Raw genomic sequence first — 27,881 nt, 5'->3', positions numbered from 1 at the left:
AGGACTGATCAGTGGCAAAAGGTGACAAGGCCGCCAGAGAACACAATGGCTTGACACCATCAAAGCTGACACAGGATTGAGCTTAAGGCAACTGTTGGAAACGGTACAAGATCGGACAGCATGGAGAGAGCAAACCCATAGAATCGCCAAGAGTAGGATACTGAATGGCTAACATCATCAAAACTGAAAAGGATGCTGATCCAGCCGCCCAGAACAGGTAAATATTAAAACAACACACACATTGCTCTGCATGAACTCAGTTGGCAGAACAAAGAGTTCTGCTGGCCGAGGTTAAAATGGGTGCAGCATCTTAAAACGAAATATTTCGTTTGAAGATGCTAACGGGTTAAATGAGCATGAGTGGTCAACTTTCCATGAGGTCTAAGGGCTCGTTCACACCTAGGGCTTTTTTGTCTTTTCTTAAGCGCCAACGATTTTCAAAATTGCCCTAAAAGCGCTTGTGCAATGATTCTCTATGAGAGTGTTCACATCTGAGTGGTTCGATTCCGATCCGCTCACCAAAGCACTGCCTGTATCATTTTCGGGGCGATTTGCCTCAATGAAAGATATAGGGAAATCGCAAAACGCTTGAAAAAGCGCTTTGTATAGCGATTTCCCCAGTGCTTAAAGGAATACTATCGATTCACATATTTTTTTCAATTGACACAGGAATTGTTTGGGAAGTGCTGCTAAGTACTGGTGCAACTTCTTTGTTTACTGTTATCAAAATACATTCAGTGTTCTCCCCAGGATCAATCAGCCGGGCGGAGCGCCCGGGTAAGTTTAATTACCGCCCGGCTGATGAGACTGCATGCCCCGTTGTCTCAGAGCCCAAGTAAAATAAGTTACTGCCCGGCTGATAAATCTGCGTGTCCTGTCATCGCGAGCCGCAATTGCCCGTCCGGCTGTCAGATGCGCTGCTTCCCCTCTACACTCGAGATCTCACGCTTCCCGGCGAGCTCGTGCTTTGATAGGCTTAGCAAATAAGAGGCGTGGCTAGCGCTAGCCGCCTTCTGCAGAGCCGTGTGCCGCGTGTATGTCTGTGAGAGCTGTGCAGGGACGTGTGTGGAGAGAGAGGCATGTGCGCAGCTCACTGACGGATGAATCCGTCTTGCTCCATATGCAGGCAATGATATATATATATATATATATATATCCGGCCCGCAGTGGTTTGCAGCGCGCCGCTGGCTGACAGAGGTGGATGGTGTGCTCCGGGGGATCAGCAGGGCTGTGTCCTGTCTCGCAGGTACTGAAGCTCGGGGAGACCTGTGGGGAACAGCCGAGGATCAATGTGAGGAGCAATCTGCTGCCATGCTATCTGAGAGGGAGGGAGGGGGGCCTACCTACCCACCCCACTAGTCTGACCTACCTACCCACCCCACTAGCGACTAGTCTGACCTACCTACCCACCCCACTAGCCTGACCTACCTACCCCACTAGCCACTAGTCTGATCTACCTACCCACCCCACTAGCCACTAGTCTGACCTACCTACCCTCCCCACTAGTCTGACTTTCCTACCCACCCCACTAGTCTGACCTACCTACCCACCCCACTAGCCACTAGTCTGACCTACCTACCCACGCCACTAGTCTGACCTACCTACCCACCCCACTAGTCTGACCTACCTATCCACCCCACTAGCCACTAGTCTGACCTACCTACCCACCCCACTAGCCACTAGTCTGACCTACCTACCCACCCCACTAGTCTGACCTACCTACCCACCCCACTAGCCACTAGTCTGACCTACCTAGCCACCCCACTAGCCACTAGTCTGACCTACCTAACCACTCACCCACCACACTAGCCACCAGCCTGACCGACTTACCCTCCCACTCACCCCACTAGCCTGACTTACTTACCCACCCACCCACTCTACTAGCCACCAGCTTGACCCACTTACCCACCCACCCCACTAGCCACCAACCTGAACTACTTACCCACCCACCCCACCAGCCTGAACTACTTACCCACCCACCTCACTAGCCACCAGCCTGAACTACTTACCCACCCATCCCACTACTAGCCTGACCTACCTACCCACCCCACTAGCCTCCAGCCTGACCTAGTAACCCTCCCACCCCACTAGCCTGACCTAGCAACCCTCCCACCCCACTAGCCACCAGTCTGACCTACACCTCACTAGCCTGACCTACTTACCCACCCACCTCACTAGCCACAGATTGACCTACTTACCCCCACTACATTACAGTTGGCTACGCCCATGTAATGGTTCCACCCATTTTCCAGCACATCATGGCCACGCCCATTTTACCCCACCCGGCTACTTTTTCATGCCACCCGGCTAAAAAAAATTTCTGGGGAGAACACTGACATTCAAACTTTACTGATGCCAAAACTGACGGATGACTGAGCCATGAGGAGAGGGGAAATTCCCCTCACACTTGATCAGTTAACTCTATGTGTAACTGTGTGTGACAGAGAGAGAGAGAGCGTTCCCAACAGCTGCAGCTTCTGTGTCCTGTGTTTCTGACTGACATGTCTGAAGAGAGCAGAAGAAATGTAACTAATTGTCACAACTTTTTCATACTGTTTTTACTTTCAGAGTTTGATATGTTTGATATTTGCTTTCTGTGGTCTGATATGCAACTCTGGCTGTGCATTGAAACAGACACCCCTTCTGCAATTGATTTGTCCCAATATAGCTAAATCCTACCCTCAATAAATTACAGCTTTTGCCTCTGATATTTAACATGAAAAGTAGGAAAATGTTTACACAGCTACTTAGACATTATTTGCACACTGTCATTTTAGAACACTTGGGTATCGATAGTATTCCTTTAAGAATAAATTCATTGTATTTATACTTTTCCGGGTCAAAGAGTTCAATTCCTGACTTGCGCCAGGAAGTGAACAAACAAATCGCTTTGCAAAAGCACTTAGAAAAGCGATACACAAAAACATCGAAACGCGCAGGTAAGGGCCGGTGGGGGGACGAAGAAATCACTAACAAAATCGAAAATCGCTGCCGTCAGCAATTTCGATTTTAGATGTGAACAAAGCCTTACTGAACGTTATAAAGACCAACTAATTGTACTGCAAATCAGCTTATCACTAAAAGACATTTGCATAAAATTAGCATCAACTTGGATTTATTAGAATCTTACTGACCATCCCTACTCACATTTCAGCTCTGCTAGTAGCAATGGTCAATGAGATCCCAAGTTGATGCGGGATTATGCAAATGTTTTAATACTATGTATGCAGCTTGAAGGTGAACAAATCGAATCCCACCTCACCTTCATTTGATTGGACAGTCTGTGTGATCCGGTAAATGGGGACTGGATTCTTTTCAAAGTTATCTGCTGCTAAAGGGGCACTATGGCTAAAATTGCACTATTGTGATAACCCTGAAACCATTACCTGATGGGAAGAGCATACGATTGTCAACTGAGTTATGCTGAAAAGGGAATCACAGATGGTAGAGGAGCTATACATATCTTGTGGAATAGCATTTCAAGCTAACTTTAAAGGGACTCAGAGCAGTGACTGTGGGTATGCTTTTAGGCATACCCACAACAAATTATTTATATCCTCACACCTACCGGCATGATGTTTGTAATTATATCCCCCTGGGTTCCTTGTATTTCATTGCATTGCACTGAATGGAGCTGCCGACACTGGGGAAAGTGTCGCTCTGCATAATACAATGCTGAATAAGGAATCCAAGATGGCGAACACTATTTAGATCGCGAAAATAGCGAAAACTAAAAGGCGTAGGGTGGCGTTTTATATATCAATGGAAAGAGGAGAAAGAGCTTCAAAATGGTATGCATCTTTCCATAGTTACTGCACTGCTAGGAGTCCCTTTAAAAGACAGTCTGTTCTGGGCCAGCAGTGGAGAAAAAGTTGCAGAACAAACAGGATTTGATTTGTTCTTATAAACCAATACAAACACTTCTTCTGTAAGGCAATGGCCTCAATTCACTTAGGCTGCTTACACACCAAGACGTTACAGGCGCACGTTAGTGCGCCTGTAACGCTCCCCCAACGCACAGCAATGTAACACAAGTGGGCTGTTCACACAGCCCACGTTGCGTTACATGTAACGCTGCACGTTCTCTGCAAAGTGCAGCTTGCTACGGCGTTGGAGCGGCTATAGCCGCGTTAGACTGTTTGCACATGCGCAGTGGGGGGCGGAGAGGAGGCGGGGAGAGCCAGCTACAGTAGCCGCGCACATGGCTACTTAATATTCACTGCACTGGCGGGCGCTGATTGGCCGGCGGGACCACGTGATGCGGAGTGTCTCGCTCCGCATCACGTGGTCCCGCTGGCCAATCAGCGCCACTCTGGGAGACATTATAGGACTCGAGCCGCCTAACGCGGCTCACTCTACCGTCGGCTCTTGCAGCACCATACGTTGTGTTAGGTGCACGTTATGCGACCTTAACGTGCCACCTAATGCAACGACTTGGTGTGCAAGAAGCCTTAGATCATGCTGGAGATAATAAGGCAAGAGAAAACTTACCTCCACATAAGAGAGAGTTATCTTATCTCTTCATTTCTTAAGTTACCTCCTCTGTAGTTAAGTTACCTCCTCTGTAGTTATTTTACCTCCTCTGTAGTTATTTTCACATGCAGTTAATAAACAGCCTGTCTTTAACTCTGGAGTTATTTTAAGGATTGAAGAGTTAACTTAAAGACAGAAGAGTTAACTTTAGGTTTGCCTGAGGTAAAATGTTTCCTGAATACTACATGCCTTATCACCATGGTAACAACTGTAGAAGAGTTATTAAAGACAGGAGATAAGCTTAGTGAATTGAGGCCATTAATGTGCCTTATACATTTTCTTTAGAATTGTGTTGCCATTTCAGAAATATTGACTTACCTCCTCCTCATTATAGTGAGGATTTAGAATCTCGACCTGGTCCTCTTCTAATTTTGCAGATTCTGCGAGAAAGAACAGAGCTTTATAGAGGAACTGTTGTGAAAACATAATGAATAAAATTGCTTATTGTTTAGAATATTCATTTATAGATTATTTAGTCAGGCTAGATTCACAGTGGGACGTTGCGTTTTGATGCCACGTTAAAGTCGCACCGCAAGCTTACAACGCAATGCGCCCAAAAAGTGGCAACGCAGCGTTACCGTCGCATACAGCAGATACAGTAAAAAATACAGGCAATGAAAAGTATGCATCCAAGTCATTACTGAGCATGTGCAAACAGTCCAACGCAGCTAATAACGTGTATAACGCACTGCATGCAGTACTTTTACTTAACGTGCAGCGTTAGACACCAACGCAACGTGTGCACTGTGAACAGGGCATTGATTTTTCATTGCAGTGAGTTATTCTGCGTTAAATGCTGTTTTAACGTGCGACTTTAACGTCCCACTGTGAACTTAGCCTCAGGGTTTGTCCATTGTAAAAGGTTTCCTCTCTCTGATTAAAAGTCTGAAATGTATAACTGGTGGTGACATCTTAAAGCCTCGTACCCACACAGCAATATTTGCAGCGATGGTTTTTGGCAGTGCAGCCCCTGGGCCGCTTTGCTAGTCATTTGGCTCAATTTCTGGCAGATTTTATCACTTTGAATCTGCCAGTACTTTACTGCTTTAGGCAGGGGTCACACTTGTCAGCTTTTGTGCACATTTTCTGCACAGAAAAACTGATTTTAAAAAACAGAACTCATGTTGATCAATGGGCTAGGTCACACTTGAATGCAGATTTTGCACGTAGAAAAAAAACCTGACATCTTGCGCAATTTGTCAGTTTTCTCTAGAAATTACAGTATATTCGCCGCTTAGGAAGGGGTCACACTGGTCTTTGGTTTCTGAAAAGTGTAGAAAACTGAAAAACAAGTGTGACTCCTGCCTGAATGTTGGAAGAATGTCTTGTGATGAGGAAGGATCAATGACCCATAGTGCTGCAGAACCTAAAGCAGTACTATGCATCTGCTTCCAACTGATGCTCAACACATTTCTACCAAAGTCTATCAAAATTGAGTTTGTTGAGCACTATCAAATCCAATTTCATTTGGATATGGATTGACAAGCTTGGCATATCTGGCCATAATAGTCCTGTGTATGGCTAGCTAGACACACACCAAGCAGTTGATGAGCAGCATGCTGGGACTATGTGGGGAAAGCAAGCGAGAGGGGCTTGGGCAGGGGTTGCCCTAGACAACAGGAAGCAGGGTGGCTGACTGGACCTATAGCTATGGCGTAGAGGATTATGTAGGTTTTATTGAAGTTAGCATATTTTTTTATTGCAACATCTTAAAAAACAAAAAATACTATTGATGAGCTCACCTCGGCGCATTAGGCAGTAACTATGTAGTTCTAGCAATATGTCTGTACAGACATGCCACAGTACAAATCCAACCATTGTGTAAGTGTCCCAAGGATCTGGGAGATCCAGTGCTTGTAATTCCATGCCCAGGAAGATGGCCGCCACTGCAACAGAGAAAACAATCATCTCACAGATAAAACCACAAATGCTGAATCTTACATGGGCTGAACAGTGGGGGAATGAGAACCACATGTATATGCAAAGAAAAGAAAAGCGCGCACCTTCCGTCAAAAACTGTGGATTGTTTATTGATCCAAGTTTGCAGCATAAAAGTGTAGATATCGGAGATTACAAAAAACCACAAGTGAAGAGGGGTACCTCATACATAGTTGTGCCGGTTGCTGGTGCTGGAGGTGGGAGTGGGGAAAACGGTGAGCCTGGCGACGGCCGTTTCGCGTCCACAAGGACACTTGGTCACGCTACGTTCCACGCTACGTTCCATAATTTCCCTTTGTATTTCATTGCCACTTCTATACATTTACAGACCAGACCTAACCTAATCTTTTATCTCCCATGTAAAAATGACCATCTCGCTAAGGCTTTGTTCACAACTAAAAATCGAAATCGCTGACGGCCGCGGTTTGCGATTTTTTTCCCCCCTCCTGGCACTTACCTGCGCGCTACGATTTTGTTTAAAAGCAGTTTTCAAATCGCTTTTGTAGAGCGATTTTTTACAGGACAGGAAGTGAACTCTTTGACTAGGAAAACAATAAATACAATGTATTTATTTTTAAAAGTGCGAACGCAATCGCCGCATAAATCGATTTTGTGAGTAGTTTGCATTTTTCCTATACCTTCAACTGTAGCAAAATTGCCCTAAAAATGGTGCAGACAGCGCTTTGGTCAGCAGAAAGCTGACGAAACGCGCAGATATGAACAGTTCCATAAGGATTAATTGCACAAGCGTTTTTAAGGCGATTTTTTTTAAGGCGCTAAAAAAAAAAATAGCGAAAACACCCTATGTTTGAACAAGCCCAAAGGGGAAATTTCTGCCTAGAGTTAAACACTGCTTCCATTGGTATAATGACAGGTTCTCACACTCCGCTGACAATTTTAATAGGAATGTGGCAAAAGTAAGGCTCAGTGGGGTGTGATGACATTTGTTACAAAAAGCATTACATACTAACTCTATACTTCTATGTTGCATTTAAATATCACTGCACAAGTAATCTTAGGACAATCTACACCCCTATATAAAAAGGTACCAGACAATGATTATGTCATGTTTACTGGGCAAGTGGTGTAATGTTACTGCTGGTCTCTCATGTACTTTCTGGACATAGAATATGGCACTTCTGTGGCCACCCTACTGCACCAGGGAACCACAACCAAAGCTGCCACAAGGGGGGGGGGGGGGGGGGGGGGGGAGGAAGAGGGGAGAAGAGGTATACACAGTACTCACTCTCTGCTTACTCTTCAACCCTGCCCCCTCCCCTTCAATTCTGCATTCCTGCTGGCTTTCCTCAAATCAGCATGGAAGCAGGTTCCAGCCAAATGAGCAGCAACCCTACTGAGACTCCTTATCTATCCTTCCAACTCAGCTCACAGCTGTCCTATTCACCTGTCCTGTGTGCCCATCCTCTTCCGTATCCACCACTCACCCCTATACACACCGGCCGGCGGGCGCACGTGTGAAGTCAGAAGCGTACCAGCGTGCTGTGCGCTGCCAGCGTGTATGAGAAGTGTAATGGACAGCACGGATTCTGAAGTGGGCGAGCACTGCAACACAGTACAGATAATGTATCAAATGCACGTACACCTATACATTAGGATAACAGTGCAGGGAGTTTCATTGCTTATCCTGATATTGCTTGCTGTTACCCCCATGCACCCGGCCGACCACAATGGCCCGACCTCTGGCAGCACAGCCGACCGATCAATACGATCAATTTTGGCCCAAAATTGGTCACATAGCCAATCAGGCATGCACTTGGCGCCACTGATTTTCATCTGATCGGATTATAATACTCAGAATTGGATAGTCGATCAGCTGCTAAGTCACCTGATATATGGCCACCTTAAAGGGAACCTTAAAGTGAACCTCCAGACTAAAAATCGACTCAGCAGCACTGAAAAGGCTTGGTGTTTCTTTAACAGTTTCACAGCATCAGAATTTTGTTTCTCTTATACAAGCCTCATTTTTAGCTGCACAGAAGAAAACTGCCCGGGCATTTTTCCCCTGATACTGTGCAAAGCATGATGGGATTTCTGAGGTTGTTGTTCTCGTTCTGCTGTTTTGGTGCAATTTTTTTTTTTACATTTTGAATTTGACATTTGAAGCCTAGTGTGTGCAGCTGGGAGGGGTTATCAGGACACAGGACAGTTGGAACTGTGTCTCCTGCTCCTTGTCACCTCCTTTCAACCAAAAAGATGGCTGCCCCCATGAATCACAAACATTTGCCTGTTCTTTTAAAACAGGATGGGTAAAAAAAAATGATATTACCTATCTATTCTAAGTAACATAACTAATGTAACTTAATGACAGTATGCTTGTTTAGGCTGTTCCCCTTTAACCGAATACAAAAAAAAAAAAAAAAAGTTTCATTTACCCTGCACCCTGCAGACGTCCTGTGCCCGCGCAGTCACTCACTTTTTTTGTACTCAGTTAAGGTTCCCTAAGCGTCCTCCTGCACTACCCATCCCCATTGTCTACTACATGGATTTGGTAAGACTATCATCTTAGCTCAATAAGTTATTGTAACCAACAGCAAAAAAAGAGGAAAGGAAAGGAATACTTTAACCATTTCAGCCCACTGGGATTTTTTCACCTTATGCATCAGAGCAATTCTCACCTCCCGTTCATTCGCTAATAACTTTATCACTACTTATCACAATTTATAGATCTATATCTTGTTTTGTCCGCCACTAATTAGGCTTTCTTTGGGTGGTACATTTTGCTAAGAATTATTTTTTATAAATGCATTTTTAACAGGATTAATAAAGAAAAAAATTAATTATTAGAGTTTTCGGACATTATAGCGTATAATCCACACTACCATAATTAAAACCTATGTATTTTATTTGCCCGTTTGTCTCGGTTATGACACCATTTAAATTTTGTCCCCATCACAATGTATGGCGCCAATATTTTATTTGGAAATAAAGGTGCATTATTTTCCGTTTTGCGTCCATCACTATTTACAAGCTTATAATTTAAGAAAATGTTTGTAGTATACCCCCTTCAAATGCATATTTAAAAAGTTCAGACCCTTAGGTAACTATTTATGTTTTGTTTTTTTTATTGAAATTTTTTTTTCCTCATTAAAAATTTTATTTGGGTAATATTTTTTAATGTTTAATGTTATTACCGTATTTTCCGCCGTATAAGACGCACTTTTTCTCCCCAAAAAATGGGGAGAAAAAGTCCCTGCGTCTTATACGGCAAAGGCAGGGAATACCCGACTTATGGACGCCCGCCGATACGAACCGCCGACATCGGGGATTCCCTGCTTTGCCTGTGTGTCTGCGTTCCCCCTTGCCCCCGCTTGTCTATTCCCCCCTCCTGTGTCGCCGGGTCCCCCCCAATGTAAGAGGCGGCAGAAGCTTACCTCCTCCATCTTGCCCGCGGCGATTGAAGACATCCGGCTCCTGTGTTCGGTTTCCTCTAGTGCCGGCTTGTAATGACGCGTAACTGATGACGCGTCATTACAAGCCAGCACTAGAGGAAGCCGCACACAGGAGCCGGATGTCTTCAATCGCCGCGGGCAAGATGGAGGAGGTAAGCTTCTGCCGCTTCTTACATTGGGGGGGACCCGGCGACACAGGAGGGGGGGGATAGACAAGCGGGGGGCGTGGGGACACCTCACAGCGGGACACCTCAAAGCGGGATACCTAACAGCGGGACACAGAATGGAGGAGGACACATAGGGCTGACAGGCTGCTGAGACTTAGGGGGAGTCAGGTGGACACATGGGGAGAAAGCAGGACACCTGGGGGTGACAGGGGGACACCTGGGGGTGACAGGGGGACACAGGAGGGCACCATTTGGGGGAGGTCATGTACAAGACGCTCCTGAAATATGGACGCACCAGGTTTAGTTTATATTTTTTTTCCCTGGTTTTTGCCCTCTAAACCTAGGTGCGTCTTATATTCCGAAGAGTCTTATACGGCGCGAAATACTGTATATGTGTAAATTGTAATGTAAAAAATATGTAGATGTAGTTTATTTTTTTCTCCTTGTGCTCCTCGATCACCAGAAGCACAAGGAGGATGCGGAAAAATTTGCAGAAAGACTAAAGCCTCTAGTAAGAGCGCTTCGGTTTTTCTGCTGGGGACACGGATCGGTGATCGGCACCGCAGCAGAGCAGCCGCCTGGACGTGAGGATCACGTCTGGGCGGCTGAAATGGTTAAAGGGGCACTACACCGAAAAACTGTAAAATTTAATATATGTGCACACATATAAAAATAGGAAGTACATTTTTTTTTCAAAGTAAAATGAGCCATAAATTACTTTTCTCCTATGTTGCTGTCACTTACAGTAGGTAGTAGGAATCGGACAGAAGTGACAGGTTTTGGACTAGTCCATCTCTTTATAGGGGATTCTCAGGGATATATTTATTTTCAAAAGCACTTAGTGAATGGCAGTTGCTCTGTCCAACTGCCAAAAAACTGTGTAGCGAGTAGGGAAGCTGGCCAGAATCATTGTTTAAATCCTTTTTCGGGAATATCTTTACAAAGAATAAAAGCCTTGCTAAGAATCCCCTATAAAGAGATAGACTAGTCCAAAGCCTGTCACTTCTGTCAGATTTCTACTGCCTGCTGTAAGTGACAGCAACATAGGAGAAAAGTCATTTATGGCTCATTTTACTCTTGAAAAAAATGTACTTCTTATTTGTATATGTTTGCACATATTTAACATTTTACAGTTTTTCGCTGTAGTGCCCCTTTAAAGAAAACCTGTACTGAAAATTAATAGTCAAAATAACCATACACAAGTCATACGTACCTCCCATGTAGTCTACTCCTCAGTCTCTTTCTCCTCTCCTGCGTCCTGTTTGTCCACTGTGATCAAGGAAATTCTCCATCCTCCATTTTGAAAATGGCCATTACCCATAACAGCTTTCTGGTCAGCACACAGTTAAACTGTAACATTGCCCACTTGAGCCATAGGGAAACATGGACACATCAGTTCTCCTCTCAGCTATAACTGACAGCAACTGATATAAAACTGACAGCAACTGATATATTTCAGTTCTGACAAAATGTTGTCAGAACTGGGAGGGATCATTGTCAGAAGAAAATGGTGAGCTTCTGAGATGAACTGATGGCAAGGTAACTTTGTAATGTTCATTTGACGTTACCTCATGTGTTTATTTTAAATAATTTTATTCAGTACAGGTTCTCTTTAAGTAAATGCGAGTTTATCGTGGAGGGAAGAGTAAATAGGTTGTATACATGACAGTCTGTTACTAATCTCAGATGAAGAGAAGTATAAAAATGCTTGAAGTGCTGTTCAACATCTTAGGCAATAGAACATCAAACAAAAAGAGTATACAGAGAACAAAGCAATTCGGTTTAAAGAAAGACTTCTACCCTCTGATTCTTTGTGTTGTTCAGAGTCTACATAAATGAACACAATAAGTAACACATCAATCAGATAACACAACAGAAGAAGAGTGGGATAGCAAGTTACAGCAAGATAAGGCTCTACCACCAACATAACCCTTTTGTTCAAATTTAAAGTGGACCTGAACTCTTGCAAAGGACAGAAGGAAAACAAAGAAATGTACCCTGTATGTAGAGAATTTAGCTTGTATAATTCCCCCTCATCTGTGACTAATCACCACCGTAATTTGATCTCTCAGCAGTGTCAGCTCAGAAATATCCTCCGCCATGGCAGAGCAGCTAATTTTTTTTTTTTTTTTTTTTTTTTTTAAAGAGGATGCTAACAATATATCTGCTTCCATGAAAGCAGGAAGATCAAATTCTGCGTGAAGTACAAATCCTGCAATAAATCTGCAGTGTGTCTATCAGCTGTAACAAATTTTTTTTGTAAAAGTTATTATGCTGTTGCTTATCTTTTAGAGCAGAGAGGAAGTTCTGAGTTCAGGTTCGCTTTAAGTAAATGTAGCATTTGCTTTTCATTTGTGCTTGCTGTCATAGATCTGGTCTTATTATGGTCTTGGATCACTGATCACAGTAGCTGTTCATTATTGCAGAGCTTAATAAATGACACAATAAGCACTCCAAATTTTGGGCTGAACCTCAGCAGTCATGGGATTCTCAACAGCAAATATCTAAAAGCGAAACTAGCTGATGTCTGCATGGCGAGGAAAGTCTAAATAAACATTACAAAACATTAGTGAACCTCAAGGCAATATCTGGAAAAAGTAGAACATGTACAACAAACAAAAAACCCTGCTCATATGCTGGTCCAGGCCCGTTTCTACGGGCGTGCGAACCACGCAATAACCTGGGGCGCCGCATTGAGTGGCAGGAGGGTGAGTGCAGCGGTGGGGGGAGGGGAGCATGCATAGAGTAGTTACAATACACCTTCAACAATCCCCCGCAGCCTCTATCTTCTTCCCAGATGTCCACTGTGTTGGTTACATCGCCCCCTGTGATGACGTGACTGCATGTCATGACAGCAGGGGGCGCTTACCAACATGACAGACGCCGGGAACAGGAAGAAGACAGACTACACTTTGGGCTCTATTCACAATGAGTTACCGCATGAGTTAAATTAGGTAGTGATAAACACGGACCAAAATATCTCCATTTTGAAATTCACACATTTTTTTTCTCCCTAAATTACCTCATGCGGTAAAAGTGAGGTAAAAGTATGGTAATTACCTCCAAATTTATCTCCAATTTGAGATTTTCAATTGAAAAGTTGGTGTTAATGAAGGATTTTTATTATCACCTACTGTTATGATCGCTGCTGCAGCAGGTATTGCTGGCAGTAGTAGTGCTGCTGAGGCAGTTCTGATCTCTTTCCATGCAAGCTGCATAGCTTTGTCTGCCTTTCCCTGCTGTCAGCTTGTGACTGATTATCAGTCACCTGTGTGGGAATTTGCATGTCTGCTCCCATTGGATGACCTCAGTATAAAGATCTGCTTCCTGCAGGGTTTCCTTGGGCTATCATAGTTTCAGTGTAAGCTAGTCTTGCTGTTGCTCAGCCCCAGACCGTGTTTCTTATTCTAAAGATACTTTGCTGGTTTTGCATCATATATTGGTTCATTGCCCATATATATGCATCCCAGCATGTTTATTATTTTCCTTGTATTCGTGTTACGTTGATACATCAGTGACGCTGATATATACGTACACAAACTGTTTATATCCTGTGTTCAGTTAGTCAGTTCCAGCACGTTTTGGTGGTTGCGCGTATCGTGATCACCCGTGCTGAGCTAGTTATCCTGTTCCTGGTCCTGTTTGTGGATTGCGTTCATCTCTGCGAAGAGATAGCGAATCCTTCTGAATTCTGTCCTGTTTCCGTTTGTGGATTGCGTTCATCTCTGCGAAGAGATAGCGAATCCTTCTGAGTCCTGTTCCCTGTATTGCTCCAGTTCTAGTCAGTGTTCCTGCTTATGTCATATATCGGTTCATTGCCGATATATACATATGTTAGTCAGACGTTACAAATAGTTTCATTGATAGCTGTAATTGTAATACGCTAGGAAAACATACTTATTGTATATTTATCTGTGTTACGTTCATCTATCTTGATCCTGCTATTTCCTGACTATCCTGTCCTGTCTTTGTGAGGCACGCCATCGCTGCAAACGCATTGGCTGCCTCATTCCAGTCTGTCTTGTTGTGGACGCTTGCTGTCACTAAGTAGTGGCTAGTTAAGCAAGCGTTCATTCTGTCTACCTGTCCTGATCTCCTCAGTTCTGGTTTATGCGCTCAGCGCTACTTTGCGCTGAGACGTTTTCACAAAAGTATTGTTTGTGGCTGTTCGGATCTGCATCGGCTCTGTGCGCCACAATCTCCTATTGGAGTCAGTTCTCTCCTCCACTAAACTGGGGATATCCTGATTCCTTGTGCTGGTGTGTGTACCCCCTTCACGTGCTGACCGTGGAGAATACACCTCCAAGCGTGACACCTACAAATGGTAGGTGATAATTATCACTTCTCTGCTTTTGGCCTTCAGGATGGAGCTTTCTTTCCTTGAGTTTGTCAATTTTATATAGAAGGCAGAAAAGACTAGTGTTTCAATCTCAAGGCACACTTTCAGACCTCGTACAGTCTATTAGATGATTTTATAGGCTATAGGCTTTCCTGGGTCGTCTGTGTAATGGGTGGCAAGCACATGGGCTGCCCTACAGTGGTCAAAAAAGCTTTATTTCCGTACATATTACTGACAGTTTTATCACCTGTTTTATCACCTGTTTTTAACAAACATTTATCACACTTGGTACATTTTTAGTAAATACTCACTATTTTCACCATTTTTACTGAATTATCACTGGAGGTAATTTTTCACCCAAAAAAGAGTTACCGCACATGTGCAATTCTCTTTTTCACCTGAGTTTTCTCCTAGGAGATAATTTTTCATCTTTGATTTTAAATAACGTTCCAGTACTTTTCAACCTAAAAAGCACCTAAAAGTTGGTGAAAAAGTACTATCAAAATTATTTTGAGCATTTTCTTGCCTTCTGGGGGCTTAAAGGGCATTTTATTGACAAGTTTAAAAATATCACCTAGGAGAAAACTCAGGTGAAAGAGTGAATTGCATATGGGCCCATGGTTTTGTGAATAGAGCCCTTTGTAGAGAATTTATGTGCGCATCAAACCAAGTAACACCTGGCAAATCTGGCTTTGCAAATTTGGCCTAATTGGCTACTCACGAGACATTGCTCATGCAAATATGCATTTGCTTTCGCATGCCCAAGTTTGCAGGGTTAAAACCAATACCGCAAAGCGGTTGCCCTGCGGGAATTAGCTCCTGCTACATTAGCACTATCCAGAAGCGCCATGGGGAGGCGAAACTGGTCAGAAGCACACACCTTTCACTCCTCTCCAGTATGCATTGTCATGTGTTCTTTGTCTTGGGGGTGTTGTGGGGGGTGCGGATGGGTCCCCCAGCAGTAGTGTTGCACCGTGGGGGGGGTGTTGTCTTCGCTCCCCCCCCCCCCTCGCCCCATTGTTGGTGTGTTCGCTCCCAGGATGCGCATGTGCACTACAGGTATGCAAATTACGCAATAGTAGGGCGTCTATCCTTTGGGGGGCCACATGGATGGTTCTCCTTAGGCGCAGGCCACGTCTGGGGAGCGCACCGTCCATGTGTTCTTGCTCCCCCCCCCCCAGAGAGGCAGTTGCAGCGCTCCCGGGCAGTGGATGCTTTGTGGGGGTGTTTGCGCTGCCCCTCTTTTCTTGGGGGCACAAGGAGGCCTACACGCGGCGCCCCTGTTGAGATGCAAGAATTTGCGTGGACCAACTCCTGCAGGAATAGCAGGGAGGTAGCCTTAGATCCTGCATAATCTGGTAGGCGAATACAGTATGTATTGGCATTTTAATTAGACGAGAGTCAGTTTAAATTAGTCAAACTTGAGGCAGCCAGTATATAAGTCAGGTGAAACTTGTCAGAAGCACACACATTTCACTCCTCTTCAGTATGCATTATGTGTTCTTTGTCTTGGGGGTGTTGGGAGGAGGGGGGGTGCGGATAGGTCCCCCGGCAGTAGTGTTGCACCGGGGGGGGGGGGGGGGGGGGTTATTTGCGCTCCCCCCCTCACCCCATTGTTGGTGTGTTCGGAAGGAGGGCGAGTTGTAACTACTCTATACCTGCTTCCCCCTGCCGCTTTGCCTATGCTGGAGGCACCTATCTAACCTATACTCGGGACACCTACCTATCTAACCTATATTGGTGGCAACTATATGGGCTACCCTATACTGGAGGCACCTACTTAGCTAACCTATACTGGGGCAACTATGCCCGGCTACCTATACTGGAGGGGACCTATAGCTGGCTAACTATACTGGGGGCAACTAGACCTGGCTAACCTATACTACGGGCACCTATACCTGGGTCCCCAGAGGTGGGATGGGGGGGGGGGGGGGGGGGTTGGTTTGCAACTTAGCCTAGAAACTGCCCTGTGCTGGCCAGAAAGACAAGAGAATTCCTTTATACTACATTGAGGGGGTCAAATTGGTCAGTGATTTGCCAATCATAATTGAAAATGTGTACCAGGCATCAGCTAAATAAATTTACATAAACTCATAAAGTGTATACCAGGCTTTAGCTACGTAGATCTACATCAACTCATAATACACATACACACAACTGCACTTCATGTGAAGTGTGTGTATGATCAGCTATATGTTGACGCACTTGCTCAATAGTTTATACTAGCCGACATGCGGCGTAGCATACGCCACATAACGGGGTAGCGGGAAGGAAGGGGGTATTGGGCACAGCGGCGGGGAGGGGGGGGGGGGGTCAGAACCCCCCCTCACCTGGGTCCCCCATGTGCGCTCCCTCTCCAGCTTAAGCTCAGCAGGATCCCTCCCCCTCACCTGGGTCCCCCATGTGCGCCCCCCCTCCAGCTTAAGCTGAGCAGCTGCTGCTATTAGTAAGAGGCAGCTTAGTCCGACCCCCCCTCCCCGCCGCTGTGCCCAATACCCCCTTCCTGCCCGCTACTCCCTCCAGCTCGGCGGCAAGTCTAGGACCGCTACTTCTTGTTACACACACACACACACACACACACACACACACACACACACACACACACATAAATAAATTATATCTCACCTGCAATAATCCTGGCAGCCGTGCCACCGGTCCAATGTGTCCAGTTAAACATCTGCCTTCTAAAAACAGAAAAAAAATGATGATCTTTTAGAAAGTTCAAAAGGGGAAATAGAAGTTGTCCCAATAAAAATAACTCCATGTACCATCAATATTTGTGTGATTTGAACAGAGCCATTCACTGGCTGTAATGTGCCTTCCAACCACATGACCAACGCCTAACAAGCTTCCAAAATAGTGATTCTATGGCTCTGTGCACCATTATTTTGGCATCATTTTAAAGGGATACTGTATGGTTTCTTATTTTGATTAGAGAGGAAAAAACGATTTCTTTGAAGAGAAATGTTGATACTCAGATCATCCCACTTGCCCACTGTTCTCTTTAAAAAGAAAAAAACATAAAAAAAAAAAAACCTAGGCTTTCATATTTTACTTCCTTTTAAGCAATACCAGTTGCCAGGCATCCTGCTGATCTCTTTGGCTGCAAGAGTTTCTGCATCACAGACCTGAAACAAGCATGCAGCTAATCCAGTCAGAGCATCTGATCTGCTCTTTCAGGGTCTCTGGCTAAAAGTATTAAAAACCGAGGAACTGCAGGCCAGCCAGGCAATATGCATGGTTTAAAAAAAATAATAAACCCGGTGACCTCTATATCCCTCTTGCTTTAGGTTCCCTGTAAAAGGATACCAGAGCTGACCAAAAGGTTTCAGTGGAAGTCGGCATGCATGGGAAGCAGTCCTCATGCCTACCGCTCCCCCCTTCTCCTCCGACCCCTCCACCCAACTAAATGCCGCCCTCAGCCTCTGCCGGGTTGGGCAGTAGTGCACAGGTAATGACCCAGTAATCCCCTTGATCCTGCCCATGACTTCACGACTGATTTAATGCGCAGAGCGCTCCTAGGCCGAGGGCGCATGATCAAGGACATGAGCTACCGGGTTCAGTGCCTGTGCACTACTTCCCTGACTCAGAAGAAGCTGAGGGCGTCATTTGAGTGAGAGTGGAGGGGGAGAACAGTGGGCATGGGGACCGCTTCCCATACATGTCTGCCGCCCCAGTTTTTAACATTTTTGACAGCTCTTTTTACAAGGACTGCCAAGCTTCCCTGCACTGCTCCACCAGGACATGCTGCCTTACACAAGTTGTTGGAAAAAAAGAAAAAAAAAAAAAAAGGTAAAGCTTGGCTTACATTGCTCACAATTAAGTGCAAAATGAATGTCTTCAGGGCCCTAAAGCAGGAGGAGATTGTATTTTCATTAAAAAAGAAACCAGAGAGGGGGGGAGGGGGAATTTGTTTTATACACACCTGGGGCTTCCTCCAGCCCCATGCGCATGGATCGCTCCCGCGACGCCGTCCTCCGCCTGCAGCTCCGGTACCGGGTCCCCTAACTTCCTCTCTGATCACTGCCAGTCTGCGCAAGAGTAAGTGCGCTCTCTACGTATCTCTCTGGTGGCTGCCAGAGAGAGGAAACCGGAGCAAGAGAAGTGCGCCCTCTACATGTCTCACATTCCAAAAACATACAGATAAGTTAATTGGCTTCCCCCTAAACTACAATACATACACTACACGATACATACATAGACTTATGACTATGGTAGGGATTAGATTGTGAGTCCCCTAAGGGACAGTTAAGTAACAAGATAATAAACTTTCTACAGCCCTGCGGAGGAGGTCGTTGCTATAGAAATACTAAATAAAAATAATAATAATAATAATAATAGCTGAATGCAGACTTACTACAATAAGTACCGTATTTTTCAGACTATAAGACGCCCCAAAAGTGGGGAGAAAAAGTGGGTGTGTCTTATAGTCCGAATGTGCCCCACAAGTCCTCCATCACAAGTGGCACAAAGCACCTCCGATAATTCAGGAGGCGGTAACTGCACGGGGCCCACATGCGCCGTCAGGTCACGTAGGGGGTGTCATTAAGCAGGAAGTACAGCACCCTCTGAGTACTGGTGCATGCTATGGCAGCGCAATCTGATAGCACGTTTTTACTCTATAGTTACATAGTTATTTGGATTGAAAAAAAGGACATAATGCAGAGAGCAGCATCTGGCCACGGAAGAACGGATGTCTGGAAAGAGTTTGGAGACAGGCTGGTGAGTGGAGCAGTGCTCTGACGGCCTCAGCCTTTCAAGTTACTGGTGCAGGGTATGGCAGCACAATCTGATGCCATGTGGTTCCCCAATCTCCTGGCAATGTGACAGCGGAATAGCACATGGCCCGAAGTGTTTGGGAAGGGCTGGTGAGTGGAGACCTGTGTTGTGACTACAACAATGGGGATCATCTGCAGAAGGGAGAAGGAGGACAGAGGCGCGCCGGCTAGATCAGGCGAGTTTCCCTGCAGTTGTAGTGCAGTGTAATGTTGCTGGAGTGGTAGGGGGGGGGGGGGGTGCAGCACAGATTAGAGTAGTGTAGTGGAATGTAGCTGGAGGTCGTGCAGCAGGGGTTAGTGTAGTGTAATGTAGATGGGGGGGGGGGGGGGGTCCAGCAGGGGTTAGTGTAGTGCAGTGCATGTGTGCTTAGTTTAGCTGGCCAGTGTCAGCTTAGAGACAGCTTAGGGGTAAAGGTTTACAAGACGCCGCTGACCCATGGATACTCCAGGTTTAGTATATTTAGTATATTTTTTCCCTTCCCTGGTTTATGCCCTCTAAACTTAGGTATGTCTTATAGCCCGATAATATGGTATTCTTTGGGCATTGAACATTTGCCATCCCCCCCTCCCCCCAAAAAATCCTCAAAAAGTCTCTCTAGTTGACAATTAGACTACTTGCTCAGGAGATGGAGATATGGGAGATCTGATTAACAGCTCCAAACATGATGGAGAACTTCATGTTTGGCTGAGATCTCCAAAGACAACAGAATGGCTGAGATCTGCCTGTAAGAACACTTTTTGCTGACAAAGCTGCAAGCAATAGGGTAAGGACACTGGAAGGTCAGCTCTAATTTTCTGCAAAGCTCACAGCATTACAATACAAATAAGGAGTGTTAGTAGAGACATGGATTATAACTTAGGCTAGAGCTGTTCTATAGAGAAAGATTCATACCTGGGACTCTGAGGTGGAGGCCTAAAAATGGCCAGTAAAGGTTGGAGAATCGCCAAAGCCATAACAATGCAGCCCAGATACGGGTGATAGCCTGCTCGCTAAAAAGACAAAAAATAGAAATATATAGCAGCAACACATTACTGTATCATCAGTCAAGGAGCTTTTTAAAAAGTGGTAAGGGTAAAATTAGGAAAAAAGCGCTCAAAAGTCCAGTCCCTCAAGCAAAAAGCCTTAGGAAATCTTCACGGTAGGAATAAACAGTTCATACAGTGAGGCGAGTGATACTCCAGTACCACCCCCCCCAAAGCAAAACGACTCACCAGATGGAGCGGCCTGATCGGACCCGTCTGTGCCTCAGGGGTATTGGCCACCCCTCAGCCCCTCCTGGCAAGACTCCTCCGCTGTATCCCCCAGATGTATGGTTGCTTCAAAAAAAAGCACAGAAGACGCTTCACATAGCGTAAAAGGGGGAGGACATCCCACGTTTATTGAATAAAAAAGTTTAAAACAAATTCAGCAGTCACTATTGCGGTGTGGGACTGGGTGGTGAGCAACAGAGTATGCCTAACTGCGGCAGAAGTCACAGTTCACCCGAGCTTTCCCGCAGAAGCCGCCGCTAGTGACTGCAAAGGGTAGCGTGCGCCAACCAGTCAACGCGTCTGATGACGTCAGGCGTAACGCTGCTCCGTAGCTCCGCCTTACGCGTTTCGTCGCTATGGCGACTCATCAGAGGCTACGGAGCCAGCGACCCACACCGCAATAGTGACTGCTGAATTTGTTTTAAACTTTTTTATTCAATAAACGTGGGATGTCCTCCCCCTTTTACGCTATGTGAAGCGTCTTCTGTGCTTTTTTTGAAGCAACCATCCATCTGGGGGATACAGCGGAGGAGTCTTGACAGGAGGGGCTGAGGGGTGGCCAATACCCCTGAGGCGCAGACGGGCCCGATCAGGCCGCTCCATCTGGTGAGTCGTTTTGCTTTGGGGGGGGGGGTGGTACTGGAGTATCACTCGCCTTACTGTATGAACTGTTTATTCCTACCGTGAAGATTTCCTAAGGCTTTTTGCTTGAGGGACTGGACTTTTGAGCGCTTTTCCTAATTTTACCCTTATCCTGAACTGTTTCATAGGCAAGCGCTCCGCCTAACTTTGTTGGTGTTTACCGTGTCCCTTTTCTGCCCATAGGGCTTGTTCATTGTTGTTTTTTAACCTTTTATTGTATTATCTTGACATTTGTGAGCGCTTTTATACGTTTATATAACTTTTTAAAAAGTGGATCACATTTATTGCTCAACACAGAATGAAGCAACAAGCTTCCAAAATTACCCTTTATATTTTATCATCAACCGTGATCTTGTCTGTGAAGAAGGCTTTAAGTGAAATCCCCCTTTAAATATTAATGTTAACAATATGGTGCTAAACTGAAAGCAATGCTTACTTCTCAATAGGCAATTTAACATTACATATTTTGGTCTCTTGATTGTGTAATGTTAGGCAAAACTGTAATGGTACAATCCTTACTACGGGCCCTTTCCACTAGCAGCCTTTTTCTAGCATTTTGTTATCGGATTCCGATTGTTTGCGGATGACAAAACACTAAGTTCTTTAACCCTTTAGCAGCCAAATAAAAGGACGAAATTTTCCTGCCGCTGGGGAAGTGTATCTTCCCCAGCCTGGCAGTGTATGCAGAGTGGGTGGCATCACCCCGCTTCCACACCCAGGTGGCGCTGTAGCACTGACACGGTCTCCTGAATCTCGATCACGTCATATCATGTGATCTAATGTGATCAGGACCCAGAAGACTTGTCAGAAGTTCAGAGCCACCAGTGGTCGAAGAGAAGAAGCTAGAAGCCGTCCGGAACAGGTAAATAGTACTGCTCCCTGCCACCCACTGGAAGCACTGGGCAGCCAAATGCCAACAGTGCCGACAGAGGCTTTGCATGCACTAGTAGCTTTCAAAATAAAAAGCTAAATATTTAGTTTGAAGCTGATGGGTTAAATCTGGTGGAAACTGGGTGGGAATGTTTCTATAAGTGCAATGAATTTGCAACACGATTTTTGCCCGATTGGAAATGCCGGTACATCTGCATTTTTGTGTGTTTTTGCATACACATACATACATACATACATACATACATACATACATACATACATACATACCTCTCTTACTATAACAGAGGAAACATTTTCTTACATTGCTCCACTTACGACGATATAAGAAAGGAAGCACAAAAGCGATTGCCGTTAGCAGTAGTGTGGTCACCATAAGAATACGATGAACCTGTTAAAGGAAGGAAGACACTTGTAAAACAATCATAATTAAATGCCCTGAAACTTAATATACTACTGCTGCCCTAGCTAAGAGACAGTGTGGATCCACTTGGGAGGTCCTCTATTTGTTGTCCCTGATAGCTAAACACACCTCCAGAACCACTGGAATGCAATGTGTCAGCTTGTTAAACTCTGTCGTTCAATTTCCCCAGGATTTCTGTGCAAAAAGTGGTTCAACTATTTTCAAATACATTTTCGAGCATTTTTTGCAATCTATTTTTTAATATTGAAATCAATATTAAAAGAAAAAAAAAAAAAAAAAAAGTTTGCCGCCAGATGATGATGCTGCGTGGCCCTGGCATCATCAACACCAATCGCCGGGGAAAATGTAATAGCTGAGAGATAAGCAAATACACCGAGGTACATGGAAGAAACCGCTGGGAAAGCTGTCAGAGGTACACAATGAGGAATCAGCACGCCAGTGGAGAGTATAGGTTAGCGCGGCATAGTTTCCCTAGGTATAGGTGCCGCAGTATAGGTAGCCAGGTATAGGTCCCATGGTATAGGTTACCCAGTTATAGGTGCCGAAGTAAAGGTATAGATATCGTAGTATAGATAGCCAGGTATAAAATGTCCCCGGACAAAAATGCTGCAGCATTGGGGCAATGGAAAAACGTAACGATTCTTCACACTGGTGAAGAAATGGACCGTTCCATGGTGAATGGTTGCATGGGCCGACGCAAATCTAGCGACGGAAGGGTGAGGGGGGGTTTATACATACCCAATCTTCCGTAGCAGCCGGCGGTAGAGGCTTCCGTCTTCTTCCGGGTCATGTGACTAGTCACATGACGCGCTGTGTAGTCACAGCGGAAGGAGAGGAAGCCTCTACTGACGGCTGCTACGGAAAATTAGGTATGTATTGCTGAGTGAAAACGGATCTGATCAATCATTGATCAGATCTGTTTTCACTATGTGAACCGGGCCACGGACTGAGCCATCTGGATCCAGTGCAGCAGAGACCGGATCCGCTCACCGGACCATTTTGGCTCAGAACGCAGATGTGAACCGGGCCTTGGGGAGGAGCAAGGGGTATAATAGGCAGTGCGGTGGATTAATGGCAATAGGTCTTGATAAAGCCCTTATGGCGGGGCGAAACGATCGTCGACTACATCTCCTCCACACCTACTGCTGACCCTTGTTCACCATGCTACATCATTCACATGTGGATCTGATAAGTATAAGGGCTGGTGCACACCGAGCGGCTTTTTCAGCATTTCTGCAGCCGCTTGCGGATACGCTAGGGTAATGTATCTCAATGGGGTGGTTCACACCAGAGCGGGAGGAGTTTTGCAGAAACGCATACTCCCGGGGTGAGGCATTTTTTGGATTGCGGATGCGTTTCTGCCTCAATGTTAAGTATAGGAAAAACGCAAACCGCTCTGAAAAACGCCTGTTCAGAGCGGTTTTGCCGGCGTTTTTGTTACAGAAGCTGTTCAGTAACAGCTTTACTGTAACAATATATGAAATCTACTACACCAAAACCGTTACACAAAACCGCAAAACGCTAGCTGAGACGCTACAGAAAAATAAGAAAAAGCGTTTCAAAATCTGCTAGCATTTTGCGGATCTGCTAGCGGGTTTTGGTGTGCACCAGGCCTAAGTGCGCTTTTTTACTGCCAGGTCATTCCTTTAAAGAAGATGTTTGATTAAAGTATTGATGGTTTTAAAGAAAGTAAGCGAGTTGCTCCTGGATCTTTCAACTTTATTGTGGACTATAAGCTATTTCTATATTTTTTACCGGAAGTTGCGCAGCTTGGATTAATGTATATTTAGTAACGGGCAGTATACTGGTGTGCACTCACTTTTGGAACCTTGATACATAACAGTGTATCTGTGTGTTTCTCCTATACATTAAAAGAGATGAAGCCCAGGAGAATAGGTCTCTTATGAAGCAAGGTTGTTGGATGTTTGTGAACGTATATACGGTCAGGTCTCCAATCTTCTTTTCATATGGGAACATGCCAGTTTCTCTGGATTGTTGTAGTGCTCTTCTACCAATCTGTTACAAACTAAGTGGTAAAATGAAAGGAGTGGCAAGTCTGGGAAGAGTACTGTACGGTGACTACCCTTATGATGCTGGTCTTTGGCCATTTTGGATATATTTGAGCTGTAATCACATACAGCTGGGAGTCTGCCTTAGACCTGCTGCTGCTGGTGGCTCCAGGTTTTTCTTGGGGTCACCCAATAGGTTTGGTCATCAACTATTTGTGGATGAGGGCCATGGATTTACTATCATGGTTAGAAGTGGTTTGATTGGGTTGAAATATGCAAATATGCCCCTTAGAATTTGGATGTAAATAAGTGAGTTTCATGTATTTTGGGCGTTTTGTTTTTAAATATCCCCCAAATGATATAATTGTCTAAACAATCTTTACCTGGAACCAGATTTTCTCCCCACATAAGGTTGAAGAAAGCCAGACAGGTTTGAAGAAGCGAGCAACAAGAACTCCAATGCTGACTGTGGTCATCCAGGCCACAAACATCAAGGCACCTAAAATAAAATGAAAAAAAAAATGTGATTAGTTAGATCTTAATCAGTTATAATAGCCACACAAATACTGTGGCACCAATTACAAAATACATTTTAATAAATCTTAATAAAAGCAGACCTTAAAGCACAACTGAAGTGAGAGGCACTTAGGGGCTGCCATATTGATTTCCTTTTAAGCAATACCAGTTGCCTGGCTGTCCTGCTGATTTTTTGCCTCTAATACATTTAGCCATAGACCCTGAACAAGCATGCAGCAGATCAGGTGTTTCTGACATTGTCAGATCTGACAAGATTAGGTGCCCACTTGTTTCTGGTGTTATACTGAAGCCAAATAGATCTGCAGGGCTGCCAGGCAACTGGTATTGTTTAAAAAGGAAATAAATATGGCAGCCTCCATATCCCCCTCGCTTCAGTTGTCCTTTAAGTATATAGTAAGTAATCCTCATAGTACCCCAACATAGGATTGGCGATTGAAAGGGTAAATAGCTCACCCATTACCTAGGAAATAGACATTCATAAAGGATGGGAGAGGTGACAGAGCTGCATAAAAGTTTCTACTTTTGTTGCATAAGGTATCTGGGACATGCACTGTGTCCTCCTCCTCTCCCCGCAATAGCCTCCTACAGTCCAGACTGGGCCCGGACCCTCTCCTCGGTTGCCATCCTTGTCCCAGCAGCACGTGCGCGCACTCATATCCTGGAGACTGCCAGGAGTGTAGAAGCAGCAGCAGCTGAGGGTTTCTAAGTGCACAGGTGCGTGCAGCCTGCTGAACTGTGTAGGTGCAATGTGTAATGTGCAGTACTGCTTCCGGGTCAAAGATGGTGATCCAGGGGAGTGTCAGTGTCCAGTCCGGACTGTTGGAGGCAATCGGGGGTGGAAGGAGGAAGCAGTCCCCGTCCCAGATACCTTATGCAGCAAAACAAAAAAAACAACTTTCATGCAAGTCTGTCACCTCACTTATCCTTTAACCACTTCTCTACCACAGGTTTTTTCCCCTTCAAAAGCTCTTCCCATTCATTCGGTAATAACTGTATCACTAATTATAACACTGAAATGATCTATACATTATTTTTTACGGGAAAAACTAGGCTTTCTTTGGGCAGTACTTTATGCTAAGAATTATATTATTTTATACTGATTTGAAAGGGAAGAAGAAGAAAAAAATGAAAAAAATCACCATTTCTCAGCTTTCAGCCATTGTAGTTTAAAAATAAATTGTGCTATTGTAGATAAAACAGACACATTTTATTTGCCAATTTGTCCTGGTTTTTACAATGTTTAAATTGTGTCCCTAGTACAAAGTATGGCGATAATATTTTATTTTGGGTTAGGGGTGAAGGAGTTTCAAAAATAATGAAAATGTGCTTAATGTTCCTATGGTAAGTGAATAATGGTGTATTTGGAAGTAGTTTTACTTTTTGGCCACAAGATGGTGCTATACGTACTCAGTTTTCTAAAAATAGAAAACAGAACCAAATATTTATATGTGTTTATAGGTGTTTGTAAATAAGGACGTAGAAAAGCGTGGCAGAAGTTGCTAAGTGGTTAAACACTGCCCCATCCGCAAAACCGCCCTGGCAGTTTTTCCCCAAATCCTTGCTGAAGAAGTCTGAGCTGAGAGCTTTTCCATGTGACAGCAGATGCAGGCGACACAGCCTTCCATTAAATCACCTTTTTGCTTTGCTACAAGATAGTAAAGGAAGGTCCGCAACGATGTCTCTTCTAGATGCTCAATATTTATTTAGGACGTATCCTCATATCAGTAAAAGCACAGCTGTGCTTTTACTGATATGAGAATACGTCCTAAATAAATATTGAGCATCTAGAAGAGACATCGTTGCGGACCTTCCTTTACTACCGTGTTTCCCCGAATTTAAGACCTACTCTGAAAATATGACCTAGCTTATATTTCGAGTATGCTCGAAATATAAGCCATCCTCCTTATAGAAGGCCTAGTGCCAGGGACATAGCCGGCGCTGGGGACCTGCTCCCTGATCCCCCGCCTGCTCGCTTGCCCACTTTACCTCTTAAGTTCTATGCTCCCAGTCCCCTCTATTAAGAAAGTCCGGATCCCCTGCTGCTTATCCTCCGCATAATTTACACCGCAGATCAGCGGTGATGTCAGCCATGTAGTCCGGGAACAGCGCCGCCCTGTACAGGAAGTAAACAGAGATAACTTCCTGTTCAGGGCAGCGCTTACCAGACTACATCAGCTGCCTTTACCGCTAATCTGCAGTGTGAATTATGCGGAGCAAAAGCAGCAGGGGATCCGGACTTTCTTAATGGAGGGGACTGGGAGCATAGAACTTAGGAGGTAAAGCGGGCAAGCGAGCGGGCAAGCGGGCGGGCGGGGGGTCAGGGAGCAGGTCCCCAGCGCCGGCTATGTCCCTGGCACTAGGCCTTATATAAGGAGGATATATACAATTGCTATACAATGGGGATTTAGCTATAGCCAGGAGGAATCTGGCTATATACTAATGGGAGATCTAGCTACCCCCCGGAATGTAAGACCTCCCCGAAAATAAGCCCTAGCACATCTTCTGCAGGACAAAATAATATAAGACAGGGTCTTATTTTCGGGGAAACACGGTATCTTGTTCTTGAAGTCCCTTTGCGTTACAAGCTTTTGACTAACATTCCTCCTGAATGGTAATCAGTTATCTTCTTTCTATACTAAGTTACGTCTAAACTAAGTATATACAGCATACAAGATATAACATACAAGATAAACTAACGAGACATAAATAAATATATAAGTAAAGTTTAAGACCAGCGGTGACAGGGACAGAAAAAGTGTCTCTCTGTAAACCGGCTGTTGGTTTTATACGAACCGGAAAGAGTTAAATGTGACCTCATCTGAGCCGTCCCCACAAAACTTATGATTGGCTCAGACCCCTCGTGGTGTCATAATACCCACCTACTTGATTAATATTCCATAAGATATTTGCCCTAGATACAAAGAATTTCCATTGTGAATAAACATGGCTTTGTTTACTGTTCTTG

At 44.8% G+C, this 27,881-nt stretch overlaps 1 protein-coding gene across 3 annotated transcripts in view; it reads right to left on the bottom strand.

The window, feature by feature from the left end:
• The window catches only part of LOC137521030 (putative ferric-chelate reductase 1), a 153,532-nt gene that overhangs the window by 1,978 nt on the left and 123,673 nt on the right, over window positions 1-27,881 (bottom strand). For all 3 annotated transcript variants that reach the window (XM_068239751.1, XM_068239752.1, XM_068239753.1), the window contains 6 exons: window positions 24,763-24,878; window positions 22,251-22,337; window positions 20,058-20,155; window positions 17,013-17,071; window positions 6,276-6,419; window positions 4,852-4,913 (listed from right to left, as the gene is read on the bottom strand). In XM_068239751.1, coding sequence (XP_068095852.1) covers window positions 4,852-4,913; window positions 6,276-6,419; window positions 17,013-17,071; window positions 20,058-20,155; window positions 22,251-22,337; window positions 24,763-24,878 — 566 coding nt within the window. The remainder of the gene's footprint in view (window positions 1-4,851; window positions 4,914-6,275; window positions 6,420-17,012; window positions 17,072-20,057; window positions 20,156-22,250; window positions 22,338-24,762; window positions 24,879-27,881) is intronic.

This window comes from Hyperolius riggenbachi, chromosome 6, assembly GCF_040937935.1.
Source record: "Hyperolius riggenbachi isolate aHypRig1 chromosome 6, aHypRig1.pri, whole genome shotgun sequence".
NCBI lineage: Eukaryota > Metazoa > Chordata > Amphibia > Anura > Hyperoliidae > Hyperolius > Hyperolius riggenbachi.
This window is presented reverse-complemented; position numbering and strand designations above follow the sequence as displayed.